The sequence below is a fragment of the Stigmatopora nigra genome, chromosome 6, assembly GCF_051989575.1.
Source record: "Stigmatopora nigra isolate UIUO_SnigA chromosome 6, RoL_Snig_1.1, whole genome shotgun sequence".
Classification (NCBI taxonomy): domain Eukaryota; kingdom Metazoa; phylum Chordata; class Actinopteri; order Syngnathiformes; family Syngnathidae; genus Stigmatopora; species Stigmatopora nigra.
In genome coordinates this window covers 13,882,671-13,907,963 of record NC_135513.1, presented here as the reverse complement: position 1 = coordinate 13,907,963, position 25,293 = coordinate 13,882,671, and the positions used below count along the sequence as shown (strand labels likewise).

Here is a 25,293-nt window from a genome sequence, read left to right as displayed (position 1 = left end):
TATCCCATTAAAAATAGATTTTTATTTCTCTTTTTTGATAATTATATCATAAAATATAAATTTCCCATCACGGGTATTATTATTATCGCCACGCTATAAAATCGTTATTATAAATTGCTATAAATTATTATCGGGATCCTCGTATCGCATATCGTATCGAATAGGATCCCCAATTAACATGTATATTCCACTTTCTAGTCCTATTTTTTTGTAATTATAGTACCCAAAACTATCCGAACGACCAAATTATTAAAAATAATAATAATAATATTCATAAATATTCGTCTTTTTTTGTTTACTCTGATACAAACAGGACCATCCCACTTTTTGACGGTGACTCACTGCAGCTCACGTCGAATTGTGCGGGGAACATCCCCTCCCTTTCAAAAAAAAAAAAAAGAAAAAAAGAAAAAGAAAAGAAAAAAGAGGGTAAAAATCTCCTCTGGTTTTCCAGCAAAGAGGGCGTGGCTCATGTCAACCGTGGCCGTTTTTATCCCTCACCGACACGGATGCGCGAACCGCAGCGCCCCCGTCAAGGTAAGCAACCCAACTCCTTTTTTTTCGAACCCCGAACACCACAAAAATGTCGCGTGCACCCGCAAGGTCAAACCTGCAAAAAAAAGGAGCCCATCGTTGGATGTGAGTGTTTTATTGCCATTTTTATGCTTCTGCATGAGAGGGATTCCATTCGTAAATGAATGCAATTGAAGGGGAATGCATGAAAAGGTTATTATATTAATATTTGCATCGTGGTGATAGACGTGTGTTTGAAAAAAAGGCGTCTTTTGTCTGTCCACTAAGGCACCTGGACTGTGGGACAATTTAAAATAATTAATATAAAATGGTTGTATTCGTGTGTGAGGATTAGATTTGATGATTATGGAATATTTTAGTGTTCAAGATCTTTATTTTATAGTAAAATTAATGGAGAGAATGATTTCAAGATGAATGTGATTATTAGAAGTGTATTTAAATGATGATACGGTAAGTAGACAGGTTAATTGGACTGTGTTTCTAATAGTGAGAATCATTTACCGTAAGTTTTGTTGTAGAAGTGACCATGTTTTTTTAACGTTATGTTTGAAAACTGCGTTTTTTTGAGTGATTTATATATGGATTTTTATGATTTTCTCAGTGGGGAGAAAGTTTTCTTTTATTCTTCGTGGTGGTGATTAATTTTGGACATGAAAACATGATATACAAACAAAACAAACACTCGATTATGATCAGATGTCCATATTTTTGATCATGTTTAGGTCACAATATTATTTTTTGGTGGCTTATGTGACCCAAAATGTTCCTTTTGAATGCATTAAACAATTATTGAATAAATAATAGGTAAAAAAATAACATGTATAAATTTTTTTCTTTCTTGTTTTTATAGTAGTAGTTTTAAAAATGTAATCAAGAAACATATTTACTGTTAACTCATTAGATGCCTTTGACGTCACTATTTGTCCATTTAAATTTTACAAAATGATTTTTGAACTAAAAACACAGAAAAAATGATTTAAAAATGACAATAATTGACTGAAAAATGGGAAAATCAGAAAATTTAATATACATCTATACTCTTCATTTTAATTTGATCCTAAAACAGAAATTCAGCACTCATGATTGACTTTCCGGGCCGCACAAAATGATGCGGCGGGCCAGATTTTGGCCCCCGGGCCGCCACTTTGACACCAGTATGTTGACATGCATCTCTATGGAAACAGCACGTGACAACCGTACGACTCGTTGACGCTAACGAGAACACCAGATGCGGCATCATTAAAAAGGAATGCCACGGTGTGCTTTACAGGCTTTGTTGAGAGAAGACAGTGGATAAATCTATCAACATGGCGCTTAAAACAAACCTCGCTATGATTCAGGAAGCGCTCTTTGGTTACAAAAATGACTTTTTGTTTCTTTTAACCAGTCTATATGGTAACAAATCCATTTAAATGGATTAGATGTCTATTATTGACAATTGTACTGGCGGTGTATGAGTTAATTATTAGGTAGATTAAACGTTTTTGCCTTTAATTTGGTAAATATTTTATTTTCAATTGAGCTTGTAAGATTAAGTCATGAATGGAAATTATTTTTGTACATTTTTATCACTATTTTGGTGGTAAATTCATCGTTTTGCGATTAACAGATGGTAATTTAGAGCGCTAAATTAGCCTAGCATGAATATTTATGGGACTTGGGAGGTAAAATGGAGTACCCATTGAAAACCCACATAAGCAACATGCAAAAACTCCACATGGGATCAAACCCTCGACACCAGAACTGCGAGACCGACATGCAAACCACTATTCCTCCGCGCCAAATATGTCATAAAGTTGTAGAAAATAATGTCATCCAAAAAAAATGAATGCAAAAAGATCTCAATGTCATTTTGCAATCAACCAATGATTTTAGAAACTAGATTTATTTGGGCATCGTATTTAACCGTAATTGAAATGTCATGTTAGGTGACCCACAAATGCTTTTTTTGGAACACCCCGAATGACCGTGGCTGTTTTCGCTCTTGTCATAGGAGAGAGCGCATTTGGATTACAACAGCATTTGAAGCGTGAAGGTGCCCCGCCCCCTCCCTCCAGGATGGGATCCAACCCAAAAAGGACAGTGACCGTCCAGATGGTGCCTCCACTGGCCACAGCCGACAAGGAGCCCAACGCTAACTGGCCCGCCGAAACCGACCTGAAACTTTCTGGCGGAAAACGGGAAGAGAACGGCTCACCGGCGCCCTCTGGCGCCCTCAAAAACACAACAGAAGCATCAAGCGAAACCACCAGGCTAAGAGATGCTAACGATAACATTAGCTTTGCTAACGAAAATACCCAAAAAAGTCCAGCCCGACTGGTCGAAGCACCCCCAGACGACATCTCCTCCAAAACCTCGTCGGATCGTAACATGGTCCAACAAAAAAACAATAACATTTCAAGTCCAAAAGAACCCGGACATAAACGAAGACATTCAATTTCTCCTCAGGATTGCAAGCAAAGCTCTGAAACGGCACCCCTGCTCGCCCAGAACCTCAAAGAAGTACCCATAGACAAAGAATCTAAAGATAAAATCCCCATAGACAAACTACACATAGCGCAAGTCACCATAGACCAACACAGTCCAGCACCAAAACCAGATCCGGTTTTGGTACTCGAACCTTGTCGCAAACTCTACAAGGAAGCTTCCACTATGACCTCCCCACGACCGACCCCTGGGGGTCGCGACGCCGAGGTCCAGGCAGTGGCTAGCACCGCCTCCAAGGCCGTGTCCACCAGCCCGAGTCTCCTCCCCTCCAAGCCTGACTCCGCCCTCTTCCATGAAGTGCAGGGAGTTTCCGTCGTCTACCGATCCGGCGCTAGTTTGAGCTCCCGCCAGATTGGTTCACCCCCAAACGTGACCTCAGCGACGGAAATAACAACGGTGGACTCCCATCATAGGGCGGGGCCTAAAAAAAGCCCCTCCCCAACTCTGAGCAGGACCCAACCAGTGCGCCAGGAACCAGAAACCAGAAAACCGAAATTAAAAGACCCCACAAAGATGGACGCCACCGTCAAAGGCGCCAAAACGTCCGAGGAACGGAAAACCACGAAAGACTCCCCGACGGACGCCGATTCTGGCGAGCTTCGGACGGACGCGGAGGGAAGCGACGACGAACGGCGGCCGCGGAAAAGCGTCCATGACGTAGTCTGGGATGAACAGGGTATGACCTGGGAGGTCTACGGGGCCTCGGTTGACCCCGAGTCGTTAGGGTTCGCCATCCAGAGCCACTTGCAGTGCAAAATTAAGGAGCAAGAGAGGAAATTGATCGCCCAGACTTCCTTCCGCAAGTCCATCAGTGGACCGGACTCGCCAATGGCGACCAAGAAGACCAAGCGGCGCCAACGCAACCCGTTTCGTGCCGTGTTGCGGAACGTGCGGCGTCCCGACTGCTGCGCCCGCCCCCCTCCCTCCGCAGTCTTGGATTAGAGGTGGAGCCAATGTCAAATTGAGTATGAGATGGTCGCCGTGGTGACGACAATAGTACCTCGGAATGTCATAGATAGACCAAGTAGTCCGTTTGTGACGTTTGTGAACAAGAGAGTAAAAAGGGACTCAAATCAACGACTAATTTTGATAGAAACAAGAGAGAAGATAAAGAATATAGTATATGTATTTTACTCAGGGGTGTCAAACCTGCGGCCCGCGGGCCAAAAGTGGCCCGGTGGTGGGTCCAAAACGGCCCACGGGGTCTTTCTGCCTGATGGCTTTTTTGGAGCTCATTCAGTAGGTATATAATTGAATTTTTAATTTTTTCTTCAAAAAAGCGGATGTTTGACATGTGTTGGTCAATTTCCTATCTGCAATCTCATTGGTTCATTCTGCCATCCAAACGGCGCCTGCACTGGCCGCCAATGAGTTAAAAAAAAGGAGCTTAAAATGCCCCAAAACCAACAAGTCCCCTGTAAATCTCCCAAAATCAACAGAAAATGACCCAAAATGTACTCAAAATTTAACCAAAATTTACCCAACATTTACCCAACATTTACCCAACATTTACCCAACATTTACCCAAAATTCACCCAAAATTTACCCAAAATTTACCCAAAATTTACCCCAAATTTACCCCAAATTTACCCAAAATTTACCCAAAATGTACCCCAAATGTACCCCAAATTTACCAGAAATATACCCATCAAGTAAGTGATTTTTTTGGGTTTGACACCCCTGCTCTAAACTACTCAAAGGCAATATAACATGGTCATAATAATAGTGGTGATCCTACTTTGCGGTTTTTCGATTATCGGCCTACAATATCCGCGATATTCGAGGGATTACTGTAATAGAGTAATGCATGTGTATTACTAGTTGCAATGGCAATGGTTATAGGACTATGAGGAACTGCATTTTAAAAATGGCGGCTATGATTTACCATCATATCTTGTGCAAATATTTCAAAGAAAACAAACCCATCTCATCATGCTTTGTTTTAAGGTATTGGGGGTCCTACATTTTATTTTCTAAGACCCCCGCCTTTGATGAACATTGATTTTCTTAGTGCCGTTATATAAGGACAAAGGGACTGTATGCTAACATGTCTGTTTACTCTTTGATTTTATATTAAAAGATGAATAAAACTCACCAGTCTAGTGTTTCATATTAACATATTTTTCCGGAAATTGTATTTTAGCCTTAAAATGACCTTAAAATGGTTGAATTTTAGAATTTCCCTCATATAAGCCGCCCCCTGATTCACAATTTTCACCCGCATATTCATGGTTTTAATAAGGAGTACAAATGTGTTACTTTGAAGGGAAAATATTAAGAAAAATCATCATTTATGGTATTTCTGAGATACTGTATGAAGCGAAAGGATCGTCTACAATACACAAATTCAAAAAGGAGGTCATGTGAGCAGTACAACCAGGAAGCGTGTCTATATTGTTACTTTTAGGTTAGATGGCGGCACCCTGAGCAAGAAATAAGAGGCAAAAGTACGTGAGTATTATCCTATTTTATGCAAAATATGTTTTTTTCTTTAATTTTGTTTATAGACGTAAATTTTGCTTAGCGTTTCATCTGTTAATCTTTTCTCTATTTTGAAATAAATGACTATATCGGCCGCATTTATTTACATTTTTTTTTGGCCTGCCTGAAGTATTTTGAAGTGGTGATTAAAATCTGAGAGATAGTAGAGTAAATCTTGAGATTGCGGCGACTATAGTGGACTTTACAGCTCCTTTAATCCCATGTAATCCACCCTTCAAATCCGTGGATATTTCAACCAGCGCTAAAACTTGTTCTGTTCAATTTTGAAAGGCTGTTAGCTTCTAAAAAACAGCCATTTTTAATTTGGTTTTCATTGAAAAATAGATGACGGTTCATCATAAAAAAAATGCTAATGAGAATTAGCCAAAGTAGAAATGTCCAATTTGTACATTTTGGTCTTTTTTGGTCCATTTTGGGCGACGCTAATGAAGCTTCGCTAACATCGCTGTGATTAAAAATCTCCTAATCTGCCAAGGCAAGCAGCTTCCTCCCGTTTTGTACCCGTGTCGCCACTCGTCTTCCTGACTTCCATCCGCTCCCGTGGGAATTCATGGCCTATATTGGCTCGTGTAGCCTTGCCGGTCTCCGGCACCCCTTTATCAAACCGCAATACTAATTTCTGTGGGATATTTGGATTAATGTTATCTTTTGGGAAGATTTTTTTTCGAATCTGAAAATGCGAATGTCTGATCCCGCCTCCAAAATGGCATCTTCATAGGTCACGGGTGTCAAACTTATGGCCCGCGGGCTAGATTTGGACCACCGAGGAATAAACATGCCGGTAATCTCTAAAAATCCGTCGCGGAATTGGCAGAATGTCGTCGTCTTTGCGCAAAAAAAAACAAGCACTCGCGAAAGGTCACCTTCTGCGTGCGGCGTGGTAATTACGGCGGACAGATGCGCTGGTAAATCACGGAAAAAAACGGCGAAACGTATCACTCTGCGTTATTGTAAAGCTCTGTGAACAACTGTCACGTTATGTAAGGGTTTCTTTATTTTGTAAGCTGCTTTCGTGGGGGGTTAAAAAGGAAAATGAGGGAGAGCAGGGTTGGTCGTCATATGGGTCTGTTGGTATGCTTGTGATCCCTTGACCACTAGGGGGCTTCCAATTTGAATGAGAAGGGTTAAAAGAGTTGTGATTGGACTGAAAAAGGAATAACTTGTTATTAATTTTATTTTGTATTTTGTGATCCCTATTCTTGTAAAATAAGGAAAATATAATTGTTTTTCATTAGATTTAATTTTTGAATAAACAAAATGGACCATTCTTCTTTTCTGATTTAAAATGAATATTTTTTTAAAAATCTTAAAAGATGACTAAACATTTTCTTTTAAATGTCTGTTTATTTCTCAATATTCTTTCAATTGGCTTTTACACAAATATATTTGCAGTTTAAAACATGTTCAGAATAAAATAAAATAAAACTATGAGGTTATAAGCTACAATGTGATGTTTTCTAGCTAACCAGTTGCTTGCTAGCTGTTAGCAAAACATGTCTGTCTTAATTGCCACTATTTGTAACGTGATACTGACACAACAATAAAAGTCTAATGTATTAGAAAGATTTTATTGCCTTGTAAATCATTTTCCAGCAACTTTTAGTTGTGTATATCATTAAAAATGGTCATTTAAAAAGTGAATGAAGTGAGGACGCTAGCTACTAGCTTGCTAGCTGTTAGCAAAACATGTCTGGGTTAGTTTCCACTATTTTTAAGGGGATAATTGACACACCATAAAAGTGTAATCAATTTGAACGATTGTATTACCTCATGGGGTAATCATTTCCCATTTTAAATATAACAAGCTAGTTAATTAAAATGTGTAACAAGTAATTGAAATGAGGATGTTTTGGCCAATGGAAGCCTCTTCCCGACTGATAATGATGTTAATGAGCCTCGTTGCTCATTTACAATATCTGGATGCCTTCGCCACACCTGACGAACAAAGTGCACGTCCACAAACGCACAGCTGTTTGGCGAGTGCGACATGGCGAAGAAACGTGTTTTAAGCACCTTGGAAACATGGCTGATCGTTCTTTTTGTGGTTATGACCGCGGTCAGCGTGGGCCTCCTGATCCTCTACTTTGTCCAAAATGAAGAAGAGTCGGCACACCCGCCAGAAGGTGAGGAGCAACGACTGAATGAGGGGTTAAAGTGCTAGAAAAGTTGGTCACTCCGTCATATCCTTGATTAAAATACAATATGAGATAATATTTGGAGGAGTATTGACAGAATATGTCTTGTGGTAGTTAGTCAAATTTGCATTATGTGTCAAAATGGAGTCTATTACTGTCTTTAAAAGGTAGAAATTAGCTAAATGAATATATTTTTTATGCTGTCTATCTTCATGAGGGTGCTGGAGCTGATCCCAGCCAAGCATGAATTATTTGGAAACAAACAACCGCTCACACTAAGATAATTTACAGCGTCCAATCAGCTTAGAGAGGATGTTTTGGGGGTGCGTAGAAAAGTGTTGTAGAAAAACATTCCTTCACTGGGGTGCTGGAGCCTATCCCAGCCAACTCTGACAACCAGCCAATCCATATGAAAACATTAATCATTGATTTGTTCATTTTCTGAAGCGCTTATCCTCACAAAGGGTCACCGGGGGTGCTGGAGCCTACCCCAGCCAACTCTGACACCCTGAATTGGTTTGAATTGGTTGCCAGGCAATTCATATGAAAACATTAATCATTGATTTGTTCATTTTCTGAAGCGCTTATCCTCAAAAAGGCTCGCAGGGGGTGCTGGAGCCTATCCCAGCTGATGGGCTGGAAGCGGGTTGACACCCTGAATCGGAAGACATACAAATTCTAATAAGTAAATATTAATAAATATTCTTTGGGAATGTTCCAGGGCCGGAGTCAGGCTGTGGAGGTCCGCAGCAACTCACGGGGGTGTCGGGCACCTTCACTAGCCGCCATTACCCGAGCAGTTACGACAATGGACGAAGCTGCACCTGGCACATTACAGTGGACCCCGATAAGGTGACACCCCCGTTATACGTCGTCTTCACATTTGAAAACCGCCTCTCATGTCAAAGCGTTGTTACAAAACTACTCGGCGGGTTGCCAGATTGTGAGCCGATTTTGCTTTCCAACTGACTAATGTGAAGCCAAGCAGCTGGGATGGACGACAAAAATGGACAGATGGCAAATTGTTTCCCTTTTCCTCCATTCCCTGAAAAATAAACAAACAAAGAAACAGCGAGAAAACCGTGTTAGCACGGCCACATTCGTGCCAAATTTCAATCTCTTTAACTGCAAATAGTGCCATGTTTGTTCATCTGTCTGTCAAAAAAACACTAAAACAAGATGCGTAATGAAAACATTGTTTTTTTGTAGGTCATCTAGCTGTGGTTTGAAGAATTTGCTGTGGAGGACACGCAACTGTGTAGCGCCGATGTATTGACGCTACGTGATTCGCTAGGAGTAATTGGTATAATCCACTATAACACTCAAATATTGTTAGGAATTAAGTGGTGTGATTTGAAAATTTAAGAATCATTTAAAGAAAATGAATATATTTTAAAATATATATATATATTTAAAGCTGATTTTAATCCTCTGAAAATGACATTTGATTTACAATCACAAAATTAGCAGAATTAGCAAAATTGGCAGAATTAGCAGAATTAGCAGAATTGGCAGAAGTAGCAGAATAAGCAGGTTTGGTAGAATTAGCAGAATTAGCAGAATTGGCCGAATTAGCAGAATTAGCAGAATTAGCAGAATTAGCAGAATTAGCAGAATTAGCAGAATTAGCAGAATTAGCAGAATTAGCAGAATTAGCAGAATTAGCAGAATTAACAAAATTTGCAGAATTAGCAGAATTAGCAGAATTAGCAGAATTAGCAGAATTAGCAGAATTAACAAAATTTGCAAAATTTGCAAAGTTAGCAAAATTAGCAAAGTTAGCAAAATTAGCAAAGTTAGCAAAATTAGCAAAATTAGCAAACTTAGCAAACTTAGCAAACTTCGCAAACTTAGCAAACTTAGCAAAAATTAGCTAAATTAGCAAAATTATCAAGGACGGAATCTGAAAGGTCACCCCTAAAATGAAAGGTTACCCCTAAAATGTTTTTTTTTTTTGCAGGAAAATATTGCGGCTACAGCAAACCATTACCGGTGGTGACCCTGTCCAACCACCTGACCGTCTACTTCGACACCAACGATAGAAAAACAGACCAAGGATTCAAGGCCCATTACGAGGCCGTGTCTCCAGAACGCGCTTCGGGTAAGACCGTTATGGACCCTTGCCCTAGAAAATGGAATGTCGCTGTATAAACCCGTGTGTACCCTCGAAAATGAAGTACCCTTCATCCTCGTCGCTAGAAATAACCGGAGCCGGCGGCTTCCTCCACGGTGACCGAGGGGATCTGCTGACCCCTGGCTTTCCGGAGGAGAACTACCCCAATGCTGCGCTATACCAGGTAAGCATTAACTGAAACGTCTCGCTTCCCAAAATAGTAAACATTGCCGTTTTTGTGTGTTAAAAAAGTGGAAAATCACCGTCCCCGATGGCGAGGGAGTTCGACTGACGTTCACCTCGTTTGACCTGATCCCCGAAGCGTGTGGCGACTTTGTACAGGTCTACGACGATTCTTCGTCGTTAGGTAAGTGCATGATAACAACCCACAATACTTGGTTTGTAAACTCCCCTTGTTTGTCTTAAGGTAAATTCTGCGGGGGGTCCTTACCCAAACCGGTGGAATCCAGCAGCAACACCATGATGGTCCGCTTTAAATCGGACGGTGGGCAAACCTCCAGAGGGTTCAGCGCCACTTTCACCAAAACCAGTCTTCCTCCCATCGTCATCCCCACCACCGAGAAGCCATCGACAACGACCCGGCCCACCACCGTGATCACCACCCCCGCTCCGGGTAACATATTTTTCCGCTTGTTGTTGTTGAAAAATGCGGAAAACGATGTTTCTTTTTCAGGTGGTCCAATTATTCTCAACGGGCGGAAGGGTACCATTGAGTCCGAGGGCTTCCCGGAACCGTACCCGGCTTACCAAAACGTCTCGTGGAGGATTAGCGTACCCAAAGGGTTTTTGGTGAAGCTCCAAATTACCGAAATGGCCATCACGGGAGAACCGGGACAATGCGAGGACGACAAGTTGGTCTTGTCAGACGCTTACGGCACGCTAGGTGAGGATGTCTTTCAGAAAATGAATGATTATGATATGACAACATTAGTTTTTAGTTTAAAAAAAGACCATTACTGTAGATATGCTGTGATTGCTATACTCTATCAAGGAAGATATTTTACCTAAAGATAGGTCATTTAAAATCCAACACGGTATATAACTGACCTCAAAGACCCATATTCTGACTTCTAGGACCCATATAATGACATCAAAGACCCATATGATGACCTCAAAGACTCCTATGATGACCTCAAAGACCCATATAATGACCTCAAAGACCTATATAATGACCTCAAAGACCCATATGATGACCTCAAAGACCCATATAATGACCTCAAAGACCCATATGATGACCTCAAAGACACATATGCTGACCTAAAAGACACATATGCTGACCTCAAAAACCCATATGCTGACCTCAAAGACACATATGCTGACCTCAAAGACCCATATAATGACCTCAAAGACCCATATGCTGACCTCAAAGACACCTATAATGACCTCAAAGACCCATATAATGACCTCAAAGACCCAAATGATGACCTCAAAGACCCATATAATGACCCCAAAGACCCATATAATGACCTCAAAGACCTATATGATGACCTCAAAGACCCATATAATGACATCAAAGACCCATATAATGACCTCAAAGACCCAAATGGTGACCTCAAAGACCCATATGATGACCTCAAAGACACATGCTGACCTCAAAGACACATATGCTGACCTCAAAGACCCTTATGGTGACCTCAAAGACACATATGATGACCTCAAAGACCCATATGATGACATCAAAGACCCATATAATGACATCAAAAACCCATATAATGACATCAAAAACCCATATAATGACCTCAAAGCCCCATATAATGACCTCAAAGACCCATATGCTGAGCTAGAGCCAGCCATTTTCCATTTTGCATGGACGTCTATCTAATGGTGATGTTGCCAATTTGCAGGCACCCATTGCGGCTACATCCGTCCACCAGTTGCGGTGGCGGCCACCAACGTTTTATCCGTCTCCTTCTTGTCCGACAGTCGTCTTAGCGACCGAGGTTTCTTGGCCAAGTGGGAGGCCGTCTACCCCGAGGACATCGCAGGTACGTACTAAAACAAGTTTTTTGCAAAGATTATAAAAGCAAGGTGAACCTTGTCACGTCGAACCTCCACGAGGAGAAAATAACACAGATAAAAGTATTTTTATGGAGTTGGTGATAAAGAAGCAAGGTCTCACATGGCCAGGATGGAAGTATGTTTATTACTTTATGATAAGTTATGTTTGTAGTGTATTCGAAGAGTCAAGAACGTTGATAAAGGCAGTTTTTTGGTATATATTGTATTGATATTATATTGCATTGTAAGCTAATTATATTGGGAAAAATCAATAGTAGAAAATAGTGATTAAATTATTGGGGAAATCCTATATTTTTAGTATATAATACTATTTTATTAGAAGTAGTCGTATTTGTAAGGGTTGAGTTAATTTAGTGCAATGTTAAACGAATTAATTTATTATTTCATGTTTATTCTATCGTTTTTAAAATTGTAATACATTTTGTAAAAAAAAAAAATTATTCACTTCTACATTTAATTTGTCTATATTTATTCTTTAATTTCGCTATAATAATTCCAGTACTTCTTTATAAATGTAATATTTTACATTGCCTATGACATGCTTAATTCTTAACTATATAAATACTACATAATGACATACACTGTTATTTTATCATTTTTTTGTCAATGAATATATCTAAAATAGGCTAAATTTGAGCAAATATAATTGTAAAACTATGAACAAGGTCTGTGCAATAGACAGATACACAGAATTGACCTTTGACCTGCTGTTCAGAAATCCAAGGATGCGGCTTGTCCTCCAAGGAAGAGATTGGCGTGATCAAATCTCACGATTGGCCAATGAACTACAAGGCCAACAGCCAGTGCATGTGGAGCGTGGCGCTCCCATTGGGCAAAAAGATCACCCTGACCTTCACCCACTTCGACCTTCAGGCCAAAGACTTCTTCTTGTCCAAGTGCTCCGACAGCGTCGTGGTATACGACATCAACGGCGTCACCAATGTCTTGCTTCAGAAGCACGGTGGGTGTGGCTACTAACCGCCGCCGGGTCAGGCTCGACTTGAAATTGACCCGAGGGTTTGGTTTTTAGGACCCTTTTGTGGCAGCAAAATTCCTGCCAGCATCAAGACCAAAGGAAGCAAACTGGTGGTCCGGTTCCATTCAGACCTGTTGTTAGAATCTAAGGGTTTCAGAGCCTACTGGACCACCAAACCCGGACTACCCGCGCCGACAGAACCGCCTGCGCCGAGCAATCCTTGGGATGACATGCATATAGGTGGGGTGTCAAATGTATGGCCAGTGGTTCGGATGTGGCCCGCTTAGTGGGTCCCATCCGGCCCAAGGCACTTTGTAGTTTATTCAGATCAGATTGTACATATGGTGGCTAATGCTTTTATATTTTTTGGGACTTTTTTGGAGAATTTTGTGAGAAGACATGGGCAAATGAGGAATGTAGCATGGCACCCTTTGTCTGTTTATTTAAACCCTGTGTGATTTTCAGTTATTCCATGCCAAGTAATAATAATAATAATGATATTATCATTATTATTTTTATTATTATTATTACTTGGGATGGTACAAACAAAGCAGATGATCTGACAATGACTAAAAATCCCACAGGGTTTTTAATAGACAGACAAAGGATGATTACCAAATTATGAGCATATACACACACAAACACACACATACACACACATACACACACATACACACACATACACACACATACATACACATTCACACACACATACACACACATACACACACATACACACATATACACACATATACACACATATACACACATATACACACATATACACACATACACACATATACACACATATACACACATATACACACATACACACACATATACACACACAACACACACACACGAACCAAAACAAAGTTTGAAACCCCTGTTTTCGGGCTAAAGTTTTTCTTGTTTGGGTTCTGGCTAGCCGAGCTCCGCTCGTCCAATTTGGGTTTTCGTGACGTTTTCTGCTGTTTCCAACAAAGAGGTGACCAATCTGTTCCAGAATGGCCGACGCCATGCGGCAAACCAGCCATCCCTCCCTCCGTTATGTCCCGCATTGTGAATGGAGAAGAAGCCCGGGCGCATTCGTGGCCTTGGCAGGTGTCCATGCAGGTAACTAGAAGATCACCTTCCATAATCCTATTTGTTCCACAACTCTGACGCGCTGTCATTCTCGCTCAGGTCTGGCCGGCCAGTCAAGAGAATCCGACTTTCTTCCACATATGTGGGGGAACTCTTATTCATAAGAAATGGGTGCTCACAGCAGCTCACTGCTTCATCAAGTAAGTAGGCCTACTTTTGAACTCAAAAAGTCATTAAAAACAACAATAAAAACTCAAATTTTCCCTTTTCTGTACACTTCATTAAGATAAAAGTATTCTTTTTTGAGCCTGTGTAGTTTAGATTCAGCTGGGTTAGGCTCCGGCACCCCCCCATGATTGAGGATAAAGTGATACAAAAAAATAATAAATGTTCCACTGCCCCCTGCAGGCCTGGAGGGTGACGCTGGCATATTTTGAATGTTAAAACCAACCTCTCTTAGTTAGAATTTATAGTGTTGCCAAAGTTTGAACTTTTAGCTCCACCCACTTCCCTTGTAGCTACGCCGACGAGCTGCACCGCTGGCGAATGTGCCTGGGCAAGCACAATCTGACCATCACGGAACCAAGCGAGCGTTGCTACTCGGTGTTGGGCATCTACCGCCATGAGGCCTTCCGGTACCCAACCGTGCCCACTGTGGAGTTTGACATTGCCCTGGTTAAGCTGGACTTGGACGCCGACGTGAGCGACCAGATCGATTTCGCGTGCCTACCTTCCATGGAAGAGATTCTACCCGAGGGGAAGAAGTGCTACGCCACCGGCTGGGGGGACGAGACAGGTGCGTGGACATGGGCTCTGACGACATTTTCACCATTAATGGCGAGTACGCTCTCTGTACGCAGATAAACGTCTTTTCATGTTACCTCAGCCCAAAGTTATTGTGACCAGACGTTTGGTCCCCGGACGTTTGGTCCCCGGACGTTTGGTCCCCGGACGTCTGGTCCCCGGATGTTTGGTCCCCGGACGTTTGGTCCCCGGACAGTTGATATTTTGATATTAGATATTTAGATATTAAACTCACTCCATTCTACCAAACGTCCATTCTACCAAACGTCCATTCTACCAAACGTCCATTCTCCCAAACGTCCATCCTACCAAACGTCCATTCTACCAAACGTCCATCCTACCAAACGTCCATTCTACCAAACGTCCATTCTACCAAACGTCCATTCTACCCAACGTCCATTCTACCCAACGTCCATTCTACCAAACGTCCATTCTACCAAACTTTCTGCATGTCCTTTTCCTCAGGGGATTCCCTCAACGCTAAAGTGGCAGAGACCCTGAACCAGGTAGCCTTGCCTGTGGTCCCACACAACACATGTAAGCGGATGGACTACTGGTGGTTCCAGGTGAAGCCCTCCATGATCTGCTGCGGTTACATTCTACCCGAAGAGCTCAAGTCAGTCTGCCAGGTAATCAAAACCCACAATTTTGCCGCTCTATGGGAAAATGCTAACTTCTCGCTAACTGCGTCGGTTACAGGGAGATTCTGGCGGACCCTTGGTGTGCCAGGATGGTCCCGACACCCCCTGGGAAGTACATGGAATCACCAGTTTTGGCCCCATCGGGTGTATCATGAACAAGAAACCATCCGTGTTCACCCGATCATCCGCATATCTGCCATGGATCAATAACGTCATACGCAGGGACATCTACAACCAATATAGTAGGGGTCATTCTTTGGGTTAACAAGTTTTTGGGGGGCTGTGGGAGGAATACTCAATTGCTCAATTTTTTTCCGAGCGACCAATCGGTGAATTTTTACCATCTTTTTCGTGCAGCGTCTGGCTGCGGCGGCCCAAAGGATTTGACGGGAACAGGCGGCACGTTTTCTTCCATGGACTTCCCCGAAAGCTACGACAACAACGCCCGATGCGAGTGGAACATCCGCGCACCCGCAGGGAAAGTGATCCACCTCCACTTTAGCAACTTCTCCCTGGAGGAGGCCATCAACTGTTTGAATGACAAAGTCAGCATTAACGACATAGGAGGAAGTCTTGGTGAGGATGGAAATGTTTACTCGCTACATTATAAGAGAGAGAGTTTAATATCGAAGTACTGTTTAATATCTAAGAGAGAGAGTTTAATATCTAAGTACTGTTTAATATCTAAGTACTGCTTCATATCTAAGTACTGTTTAATATCTAAGTACTGTTTAATCTCTAATTACTGTTTAATATCCAAGTACTGTTTAATATCTAAGTACTATTTAATGTCTAAGTACTGTTTAATATCTTAGTACAGTTAAATATCTAAGTACTGTTTAATCTCTAAGTACTGTTTAATATCTAAGTACTGTTTAATATCTAAGTACTATTTAATGTCTAAGTACTGTTTAATATCTATGTACTGTTTAATACCTAAGTACTGTTTAATGTCTAAGTACTATTTAATGTCTAAGTACTGTTTAATATCTAAGTACTGTTTAATATTTAAGTATTGTTTAATGTCCTAGTACTGTTTAATATCTAAGTACTGTTTAATATCTAAGTACTGTTTAATATCTAAGTACTGTTTAATATCTAAGTACTGTTTAATGTCTAAGTACTGTTTGATATCTAAGTACTCTTTAATTGGTGACCAAAAGACCCATGACCAAAAGGGACCAAAAGACCGGCGACCAAAAGACCGGCGACCAAAAGACCGGCGACCAAAAGACCGGCGACCAAAAGACCGGCGACCAAAAGACCGGCGACCAAAAGACCGGCGACCAAAAGACCGGCGACCAAAAGACCGGCGACCAAAAGACCGGCGACCAAAAGACCGGCGACCAAAAGACCGGCTACCAAACGTCCGGTCACACATTATTCTGTCCGGCTAGCCAACTGCTTTTGCGTGTTCCTTCCCCGTCAGGTACCTACTGTAGTCACGTTCCACCCATGGACCTGGTGAGTTCCGGGGACTTGCTTCACGTTAGCTTCTCATCCAATAACAAGGTGGTGGACACTGGTTTTAGCGCCACCTGGAGGGCGGTGGATCCCTCAGAAGGTAAAAGACAGCCATTTAATCCTTCATTTTAGTTCAATTTGCGAGAAAATATGCTAAGTGTTAACTTCTTGATTTTGCAGCTCCTTGCGGGGGTATTTTTAGCTCCGCCCAGGGGGAGCTTACCAGTCCCAACTGGCCCAATGACTACCCTACCCAAGCCGTTTGCACGTGGCAGATCCGGGTCCCCGGCAGCAAAAGTATCCAAGTAGCGTTCACGCATTTTGAGCTGCAGGCCGTCAACTTAATCGGCGAGTGCGTTGACTACGTGGAGATTTTCAGTGGAGGGAGCATGACGTCGCTAGGTCAGTTGCGCCAATTGTTTTTTTACACAATGAGTAGAAGAAATAATGGGTTCATTTGCAAAATTTGCAGGTCGCTTCTGTGGTTTTGCCCCGCCGGCCAAGATGACCGTGTTGGGCGACATGGTGGTTATCCGCTTCCTGAGTGATGGCGTCAATCGGCAACAGGGTTTCCGTGGTTACTGGACCACCGATGCCAGCATCATCCCAACTTTACCTCCTCCGACGCCCAATCCGTGGGACAACATCACCATCAGTGAGTCTGGACACTCTATGTGTCTCATTTGCAGTACAGTGTTATGTGGTTAGGGTTAGGGTGTGTAAAATACAAAATGGTTAGGGTCAGGGTTAGGGTTAGGGTTAGCCCACTGCCACACACCTGGTTCCCAAACCAAAGCCAAACCAGTTAGCAAAACATAATAACCTTGACGGTTTACCGATTCCAACACTTGCAAATCTCCATACCAGGTTGGCCAGAAGACTGCGGAAAGCCGGCAGTGAAACCCAGAACCACCACGGCGAGGGTGGTCAATGGAGAGGAGGCTGTCCCCCACTCCTGGCCTTGGCAAGTCTCCATGCAGGTAACTGTCCAATACCTTAACATGCCAATATTTTGCAACAAGAAAAACCTTTAGTTTCCCTTCACAGGCCTCACCGCAGTCACCCGTCCCTTACATGCACGGCTGTGGCGGTTCCTTGATCCACGAGGAATGGATCCTCACGGCTGCCCACTGTTTCATGACGTAAGAAGGACGCATAATACAGATTTTTGGACCGCCAACGTCACTTTTAAATCTGAATTTACAGCCCTCTTCAGCAAACCGGGTACTGGCGAATGTGCCTGGGGAAGCACTCCATGAATTCTTCTTGGGATGTTCCATCGGCGGAGGCGTGTCTTAAAGTGGACGCTATCATTCGCCACGAAGGGTTCGTCTATGAGGAGGACCGGAGCGACATTAGCAACGATGTCGCCTTGGTGCACCTGGTGGAGGCGGTCAACATGACACGGGAAATTAGTCCCGTGTGTTTACCTCGGCCTGGAGAGCTGGTGCATGCTGGGAAACCGTGTTTTGTCACTGGATGGGGGGATGAGAAAGGTGTTTTTTTTAATGAATATTTTTAAAAAATAATGTTTATAAAAGAGACCAGCACGGCCCTAAGTTAAGGCATGTAAACCTCTTGACTGTCAAACTCAGAAAGTCTTCTTATTTTGTAGGGAACTTATTCCCCAAAGTGTCAGAGAAACTCAACCAGGCCGCCCTTCCCGTGGTGGACTTCCAGACTTGTAGTAAGCCCGCCTACTGGTGGGACGCCCTGAGACCCTCCATGATTTGCGCCGGGTACGAATCCCCAGATGAGCTCAAGTCGGCCTGCCAGGTGAGTTGCGGCTTATTTTAAAAATCTTGTGGATTACAAACATCTCTCAGAAAGGAGTATCGTATTTTCTCGCATATAAGCTGTATTTTCTCTCATAATAGCCGTATTTTCTCTCATATAAGCCATATTTTCTCGCATATAAGCCGTATTTTTTCGCATATAAGCCACATTTTCTCGCATATAAGCCGTATATTCTCGCATATAAGTCGTATTTTATCGCATATAAGCCGTATTTTCTCGCATATATGCCGTTTTTCTCGGATATAAGCCATATTTTCCCGCACATAAACCCTATTTTCCCTCATATAAGCCTTATTTATTATATTCGTTGGCTTTTATCCCCGCAGGGCGACTCTGGGGGCCCATTCGTTTGCACTGCCGCCGAGGACAGCGCCACCTGGGAGGTGCACGGCGTGGTCAGTTTCGGGCCTCAGGGGTGCATCAAAGACAAGAAACCATCAGTGTTTACGCGGGTTTCGGCTTTTAGCCACTGGATTAATGACAATATCAAAAGGTTTATGTATGAAAGGAACAACAAATAAGACATTGTGATAACAATTCTGAAGAAGAATAAATCTTGAAGACAAATGGTTTGTCAGGATGTTTTTGTGATGTCCACAACGTTCAACAACCCTTTCACTTCAAATGTATTGGACATTTAGGGTTGTCAATGCCATACATTGAATTAAACAGTGTCTAAACAAGCATGATTCAATTATATAATTAGTGCATTTTTAACTTGACTACATACGATATTTTTTATTTATTAATAAGTTAGAATGAATAGAATGTCAATTGATTACAATTAGCAACGCATATTTTGTTTATATTTGTTTTATGTATTTTATTTTTGTTTACGTTGTTCTGCCTCGTTACTGGATGGTAGAAAATGCGCATGCGCCAAACTTTGGGCTTCAACGAGGCGGCGGAAAACTTGTTTGAAGTTGGGACCGGCTCACGTGACCACGCCTTAGCCAATAGGAGCGCGAGCCTGACTCAGACTTCTAGAGACGAGAGAGAGAGGAAACGGGATTTAATGATGAAAAAGAAAAAAAGAACTAAAAGACTTAATTTAACTGCAACTTTAACACATTTTACGCTTCTTAACGCCGCCATGGGCTGAATTAAGATGCGGTTTGCTGCCAAAAGGACCCCAATTGTCTGGAAAGAAGTTTACTCCAGACGAGGCTAAGATAAAGACATACCGCCTTACCTTGAAAATGGGGGCCGGAGCGCTGACCATTTGTGTAAGTAAAATAACCCACTTTTTACACGGTATTTTGTGACTAATACGTGTCGACACTTTTTGACTTTATCTTCGTACTCGTGTTATAAAGTTCCAAATAACTGTGTGTTCAAAAACTAGCTTTTTAAACCCCCAAAAATGGTCTCCTCCATCGTTCTTTAACGAGACATGACGTCATCTAGCGGGACCGAGGATTTAGCCATTAACCCCATTCTTGAGTAAATATAATGTTTTCTACCTAAAACCCCCTCTGTGACATCACTTAAAAGGAGCACTCACATAACATTTGTTAAAGTAAGACGTACATGCCAAAAATGGCGAATGTTTGAGTCAATTAAGAAATGGGATAAAAGTCAAAGACAAAAGTTAAAGCTGGGGCATTGAAATACTAATGAACAAAATGGCTACATGTTGTTTTTCACGTTGTTAAGGTGGCGTACGCCAGTGTCAAGAGTACACTTGGTGACATATGTGAGGAAATGGGGGGTCGTCGAGTACTAAGGGGGGCCACTTAAGCAGCTGACCCCGGTTTGAGCTCCCGCCATTGTTGTAGTATTTCAAAGCGGTTCCCCGCACTTGTGGTATGTGGTTTGGTCCACGGTTGCCATGGTAACCCATTCTGATAGACAAGGAACAAGTCTGGTCACGTATAATGTTTCCAAAGGGTGATTTTGTAGCGGTTGGCATGGTTTTATACAACAGAATATTATTTTTTCCCACTTTTTTCCAAATAAATTATGAAAAAAATGTGTGGTAAATTTTGTCTTTTCAGAAGTTCATGTATTAAAAATAGAAAAAGCGGAATACAAGTAAATAAGTAAGGTGAAAGTGCAAATAATTACACATCAATGAATCATAGGGGTATTTGGCAAGGATTTGTTTTAATTGTAAAATAGTAGTAATAGTTTAATAATAATATTTCTTACAGCTAGCTAGAAATTCATATAACTTTTACACAGTCACTGAGTTACCCTGTTTCACATTCATGTTATCACTTCATAAGTAAATAACATTTTCAGAAGGTTAACCTTGTAAAGTTTGTTTGCACATGAGCACCAAGTGAGACAAGACTGCCATCATAACAGCTTCATGTTTACCTGTATTACAACAGGTCATGTGATCTGTCTAGTTTGTTTAATGGTAGCTTTGACGACTGTGTTTTTCACACTAAAATTCACACCTGTGTATAAGTTGGTGTAGCCAAAGAATACCTTAGAAAAAAAATCATTTTTTCTGTGTTTTTAGTTCAAAAATCATTTTGTAAAATCTATAACTATATAAAAAAGCTAAAAAAAAAACATTGTTTTAGATCTATAAAAAACTGAATGTTCAGGACTTTTGATCCAATTATTTTAATCCATTTAGAAAAAGAAAAATCCAAATATTATATCTAAAGTGGTCCGGCCCACATGAAATCAAGTTGATGTTAAAGCAACAATAGCGAAATATAGAGAGCTAAATATGTCATGTTTTAGTTAGTTGGATGTGAAAATATGCATGACTTAACATAGGATAACTATATAGCTTTAAAATAACAATATAACAGACTGTCAGTGGTCAGAGAGAGGAAAAAAAACAAAAAAAACATAAGTGGCACTTGAGTGTCATTTGCAGGCCCGGCCAAACTATGAAAAAAAAAAAAAAGAAAGAAATATACTTGAAAATACGGTTCTTTACAAATGGACCACATGCAAGCATGGCTCATTAACAACAAACTCCTCCTCTTCTGCACACGTTCAACATCTTTCATCTCCCTCGAGTATACGGCCGTGCATACATCACATTTCAAGTGTCGCCTGGTAACCCGAGATCTGTCGTCGCGACACTTTGCCGTCTGCCGTTCTTTTCTTACCGGCACGCCATCGTCCGCAACATGGCGAAGGATGTTTTCTACATTCTGACAAATTGCTTTTCTCTACACAGCACAACAAGACGGCCGTGCAGGTGAAGGAGGATATGAAGAAGATGGTCCAGATGAGACCTTGTTCGGAGCCGCCTGAGCAGGTCAGGCTTTTTGGGGTGTCCTTGCTAGAGCTGCAGCAGAAGGGCTTGACGGAGGGCGGCGTACCCCTGGTTGTGCGCAAGATGGTGGAGCACCTGCGTGATAACGGTCAGGCAAAAAATATTCTTAATGTCTTTTTTTTGTTGTTGTTTTAAATATTTTGATTTTTTTAAAATTAGGTCAATTAGAAATGAGAAAAAAACACTATGAGCTATAAAGTAGTTGACTAATTAATTTTAGATATAATATTTAAATTTTTTTTATATAAATGGATTAAATGAACTGGATTAAAAGCCCTGAATATTCAGTTTTTTATAGATGTAAAACTATTTATTTTAGCTTTTATATATATATTTTTAGATTTTACAAAATGATTTTTGAACTAAAAACACAGAAAAAATGGATCAAAAAATGACAATTATTAATTTAAAAGGGGGAAAATCATGAAATTTAATACATCTATACTTTTCATTTAATTTGATCCTAAAACAGAAAGTCGACACTCATGATTTACTTTCTCGGGCCGCACAAAATGATGCGGCGGACCAGATTTGGCCCCCGGGCCGCCACTTTGACACCAGTGCACTATGAGCTATAAATTAGTCGACTAGAGTTAAGCAAAGCCTCTTGCTACTGTGACAACGAAATTTTCCAAATCCAGGATGAATAAAGTTATCCAATCCATGGAAAAAACACGGTGCTGCAGTGTCACCTTTCGACCACTGGAGGGCAGTAAATGTTAAACGAGCTTTGTCCCCCACAGCGCTGGAATTGGAGGGTTTGTTCCGGGTGAACGGCAGCGTGCGTGCCGTGGAAGCCTTGCGGCAACGTCTGGAGAGCGATCAGGACGCCGATATCGGTGATGAAACTGACGCTTTTGCAGTGGCCAGCTTGCTCAAAAGGTACTTGAGGGACCTCCCCCAAGGACTGGTGGAGCCCGCCGTGCAAGAGGCGTTGGTCCAAGGTGAGGAGAGGATGGATGTGGGTTGCCATTTCCTTCTGGAAATCCTGCTTTTTATAAATTGAACACAAAAATATGCATGTTTGGGATCAGTCTCATACAATTCTGACCCCCTCGTATTTGCCCTTTAAGAGCATCAACATATTTGCAGGCACTTTGTGGCATTCCGATGTTCACGTTACGGCTCGGCACGGTTCTTTCTGTGCCTGACACAGCTAAGGAAAAATACACTATTGTTTAAAAAAAAAGTTTAAAGCCGGATATGTTTTTGTGTGTTTTAGAGTGTAGTGACAAGGGTTCCTGTTCGAGCTTGAGGGAGCGTTTAAAGGAGCTGCCCAGCCTTCACTTCAGCCTGTTGAGCTACTTGTGTCACTTTCTAACGCAGGTGGACAGAAATCAACAGGATAACCGTATGAATGCTGAAAATCTGGCTACGGTTTTTGGTCCCAACGTCTTTCGGTGAGAGGGGAACACTATAATGTTTAAATATATGTTGAATGTGCAGTGAAGAATTGTGGGGAAATAAATTGCAGAAGGCTTTAATGTAAAATCATCGTTATTTTACATGAAAAAGAACTACATTTTTATTAAAACTGGTTTTGCAATGTTTTAGGATAGGATTTTTTTTCTTGCAGTTTTCCAAATTATTCCTCATATTTTAATTTACTAATTATTCCTCAAATTTTAATTTACAAATTATTCCTCAAATTTTAATTTACAAATTATTCCTCAAATTTTAATTTACAAATTATTCCTCAAATTTTAATTTCCATTTTTAAAGGTTATAATTTAAAATTCACAGCACCTGTGCAACATTAAGTACAATTATTTTATTTTATTACGTACTATTAATCCGAATTTAATCTAAAAACCATTAAAAACATCAAATCAAAAATCAAAAGTTGCTGTCTGAATTTTTGCCACCAGATGGTGCTGTTGCATTTTCAGCAGGCTTGTCATTTTTCTCCACAATATTCTGTGTGCCCACATCCAACCGTATTTATCAATACTTCCATATTTTCTCGTTATGATCCAGTGTATCCCCTGGGTTCGAGGCCCTGAGTGAGCAGACCATCTGCAACAAGATTTTGGTCGAGTTCATCCAGAACTACAGCAGCATATTTGAAGACAAAAGAGAAGAAAACGTCCATCCTATCAAGGTACGTGCTAATTTTATCGTTATTCTACCTATATCCGACCTTTGTCATCACTCTTGGCCAATTCATCCAATGAAGTGGTGCATGGATAGCCGCTTACGTAAGTGGAGGCTCAAAATTGATCGGCGTATTGATCGTGGGAGGCGGACATCTTGTAGCAGGGCAGGTGTCAATATCGATCTACTTATTTGGGGGCGGTAGGAGACAACAACAAAAAAAGCATCCATGTTGTGTACTGGTAAATAATGTGCTATTGTCCAGACCCGATAATGTTGTTTTTAGAGTATTTTAATCGAGTAAAAAGAAGAATTGCATAATTAAAATGCATTTATTCATTTTTAGGTATCAACTCATTAGCTGCCATTGATGGAAATAGATAGAATTTCTAAGAACCAAATTTTAAAGCACTTTTTTTGTTCTCAACAATACTTTGTGTTTCACAACTAATGCAAAATACAAAATATTTTTACAGCCTCTATCTTTTTTAAATGACATTTTAATATTTCTTAATACATTCCTTTTTACTTTCTACTTTATACTTGTTACTTTAATGATGAGTGCTAAGTATGTAAATACTTTAGTCCTTTTTTTCTCTTTATATTTCATATGTACTGTTAACGGATGCACTTTTTTACATGTATCATATCTTGTGCTGACCCAGCCCATATGTCACATTTTTAAAGTCAAAGTGGCCCCCGGGCCCAAAAAGTTTGCCTACCCCTGGTCTAATGAATGTTTTTCAACAACCTTAACGCACACCTTGTTCCCAACACGCCCACCCACCGCCATCCCGCACAACTACCCGCTCGCTGGGTTTTAACGTTGTTGTTTAGCGGCCGACGTCCCTCAGTTGCGCGCGCCCTTCAAATTCCCTTACATAGTCGCTTTTAACACTGGCCATGTGACGCACGCGACGCGATTAGCGTGACGCGGGGCGTTCTGTTTGTGGAAAAGCTGTTTTTCTGCGTGCCCTGGCGGCTTTGCAGATGTTATCAGCTGACTCCGCCGGGGAAGGTTGTTCTCACACACCAAGGTGGAATAATTACAATGATTAAATGCGGGATAAAAATGAATATTGTTGATTTTTTAAAGTCATTTTTGTCATGAAATGGGCAATTAAATCACTTGAATATTAGAAAGGCAACATTTGGAACAATTACTTGATTATTTATGAGATGGTTTATGGACTGTATTTTCACAGCTATAAGGCGCACCACATTTAAATGCGCACTGTCAATGAATGACACATTTTATTTTTTTTCCCATATATAAAGCACACTGGATTATAAGGCGCCCCTGTCTATTTTGGAGACAATTTAACTTTTAAGTGCGCCTTATAGTCGTGAAAATACGGTAATTGAAGATAATA

General features: G+C 41.2%; 3 protein-coding genes across 6 annotated transcripts in view; all 3 read left to right on the top strand.

The window, feature by feature from the left end:
• Window positions 1–327: 327 nt before the first annotated feature.
• On the top strand, window positions 328–4,509 carry gprin3b (GPRIN family member 3b). Of its 2 annotated transcripts, none has more exons than XM_077719110.1 (2): window positions 328–537; window positions 2,528–4,509. In XM_077719110.1, exons 1-2 carry the CDS (start codon window positions 510–512, stop codon window positions 3,961–3,963), a joined length of 1,464 nt encoding a protein of 487 aa, XP_077575236.1. In that variant the 5' UTR covers window positions 328–509; the 3' UTR covers window positions 3,964–4,509. The 2 variants fall into 2 exon arrangements, with proteins under 2 accessions (XP_077575236.1, XP_077575237.1); XM_077719111.1 differs by lacking the exon at window positions 328–537 and adding an exon at window positions 1,822–2,003.
• Window positions 4,510–7,408: 2,899 nt separating this feature from the next.
• On the top strand, window positions 7,409–19,146 carry LOC144198132 (ovochymase-2). The gene is given in 23 exon segments (XM_077718999.1): window positions 7,409–7,646; window positions 8,380–8,510; window positions 8,868–8,961; window positions 9,619–9,759; window positions 9,858–9,955; window positions 10,024–10,138; window positions 10,199–10,675; window positions 11,637–11,777; window positions 12,527–12,772; window positions 12,842–13,027; window positions 13,794–14,073; window positions 14,392–14,669; window positions 15,143–15,306; window positions 15,377–15,560; window positions 15,676–15,894; window positions 16,748–16,882; window positions 16,963–17,184; window positions 17,255–17,437; window positions 17,650–17,762; window positions 17,830–17,924; window positions 17,989–18,278; window positions 18,398–18,558; window positions 18,906–19,146. Coding segments are annotated over 23 exon segments (4,284 nt in total). The 5' UTR covers window positions 7,409–7,510; the 3' UTR covers window positions 19,101–19,146.
• Window positions 19,147–19,548: 402 nt separating this feature from the next.
• The window catches only part of fam13a (family with sequence similarity 13 member A), a 30,630-nt gene continuing 24,885 nt past the window's right edge, over window positions 19,549–25,293 (top strand). For all 3 annotated transcript variants that reach the window (XM_077719329.1, XM_077719330.1, XM_077719328.1), the window contains exons 1-5: window positions 19,549–19,805; window positions 21,728–21,914; window positions 22,570–22,770; window positions 23,049–23,226; window positions 23,804–23,927. In XM_077719329.1, coding sequence (XP_077575455.1) covers window positions 19,779–19,805; window positions 21,728–21,914; window positions 22,570–22,770; window positions 23,049–23,226; window positions 23,804–23,927 — 717 coding nt within the window. In that variant the 5' untranslated portion in view covers window positions 19,549–19,778. The remainder of the gene's footprint in view (window positions 19,806–21,727; window positions 21,915–22,569; window positions 22,771–23,048; window positions 23,227–23,803; window positions 23,928–25,293) is intronic.

Excerpts from the sequence above, each read along its gene's own strand:
- gprin3b (XM_077719110.1), top strand. The coding sequence starts at position 510 with ATGCGCGAACCGCAGCGCCCCCGTCAAG. Across the intron at positions 538-2,527 it reads ACCGCAGCGCCCCCGTCAAG|GAGAGAGCGCATTTGGATTA; the intron begins GTAAGCAACCCA and ends CTCTTGTCATAG.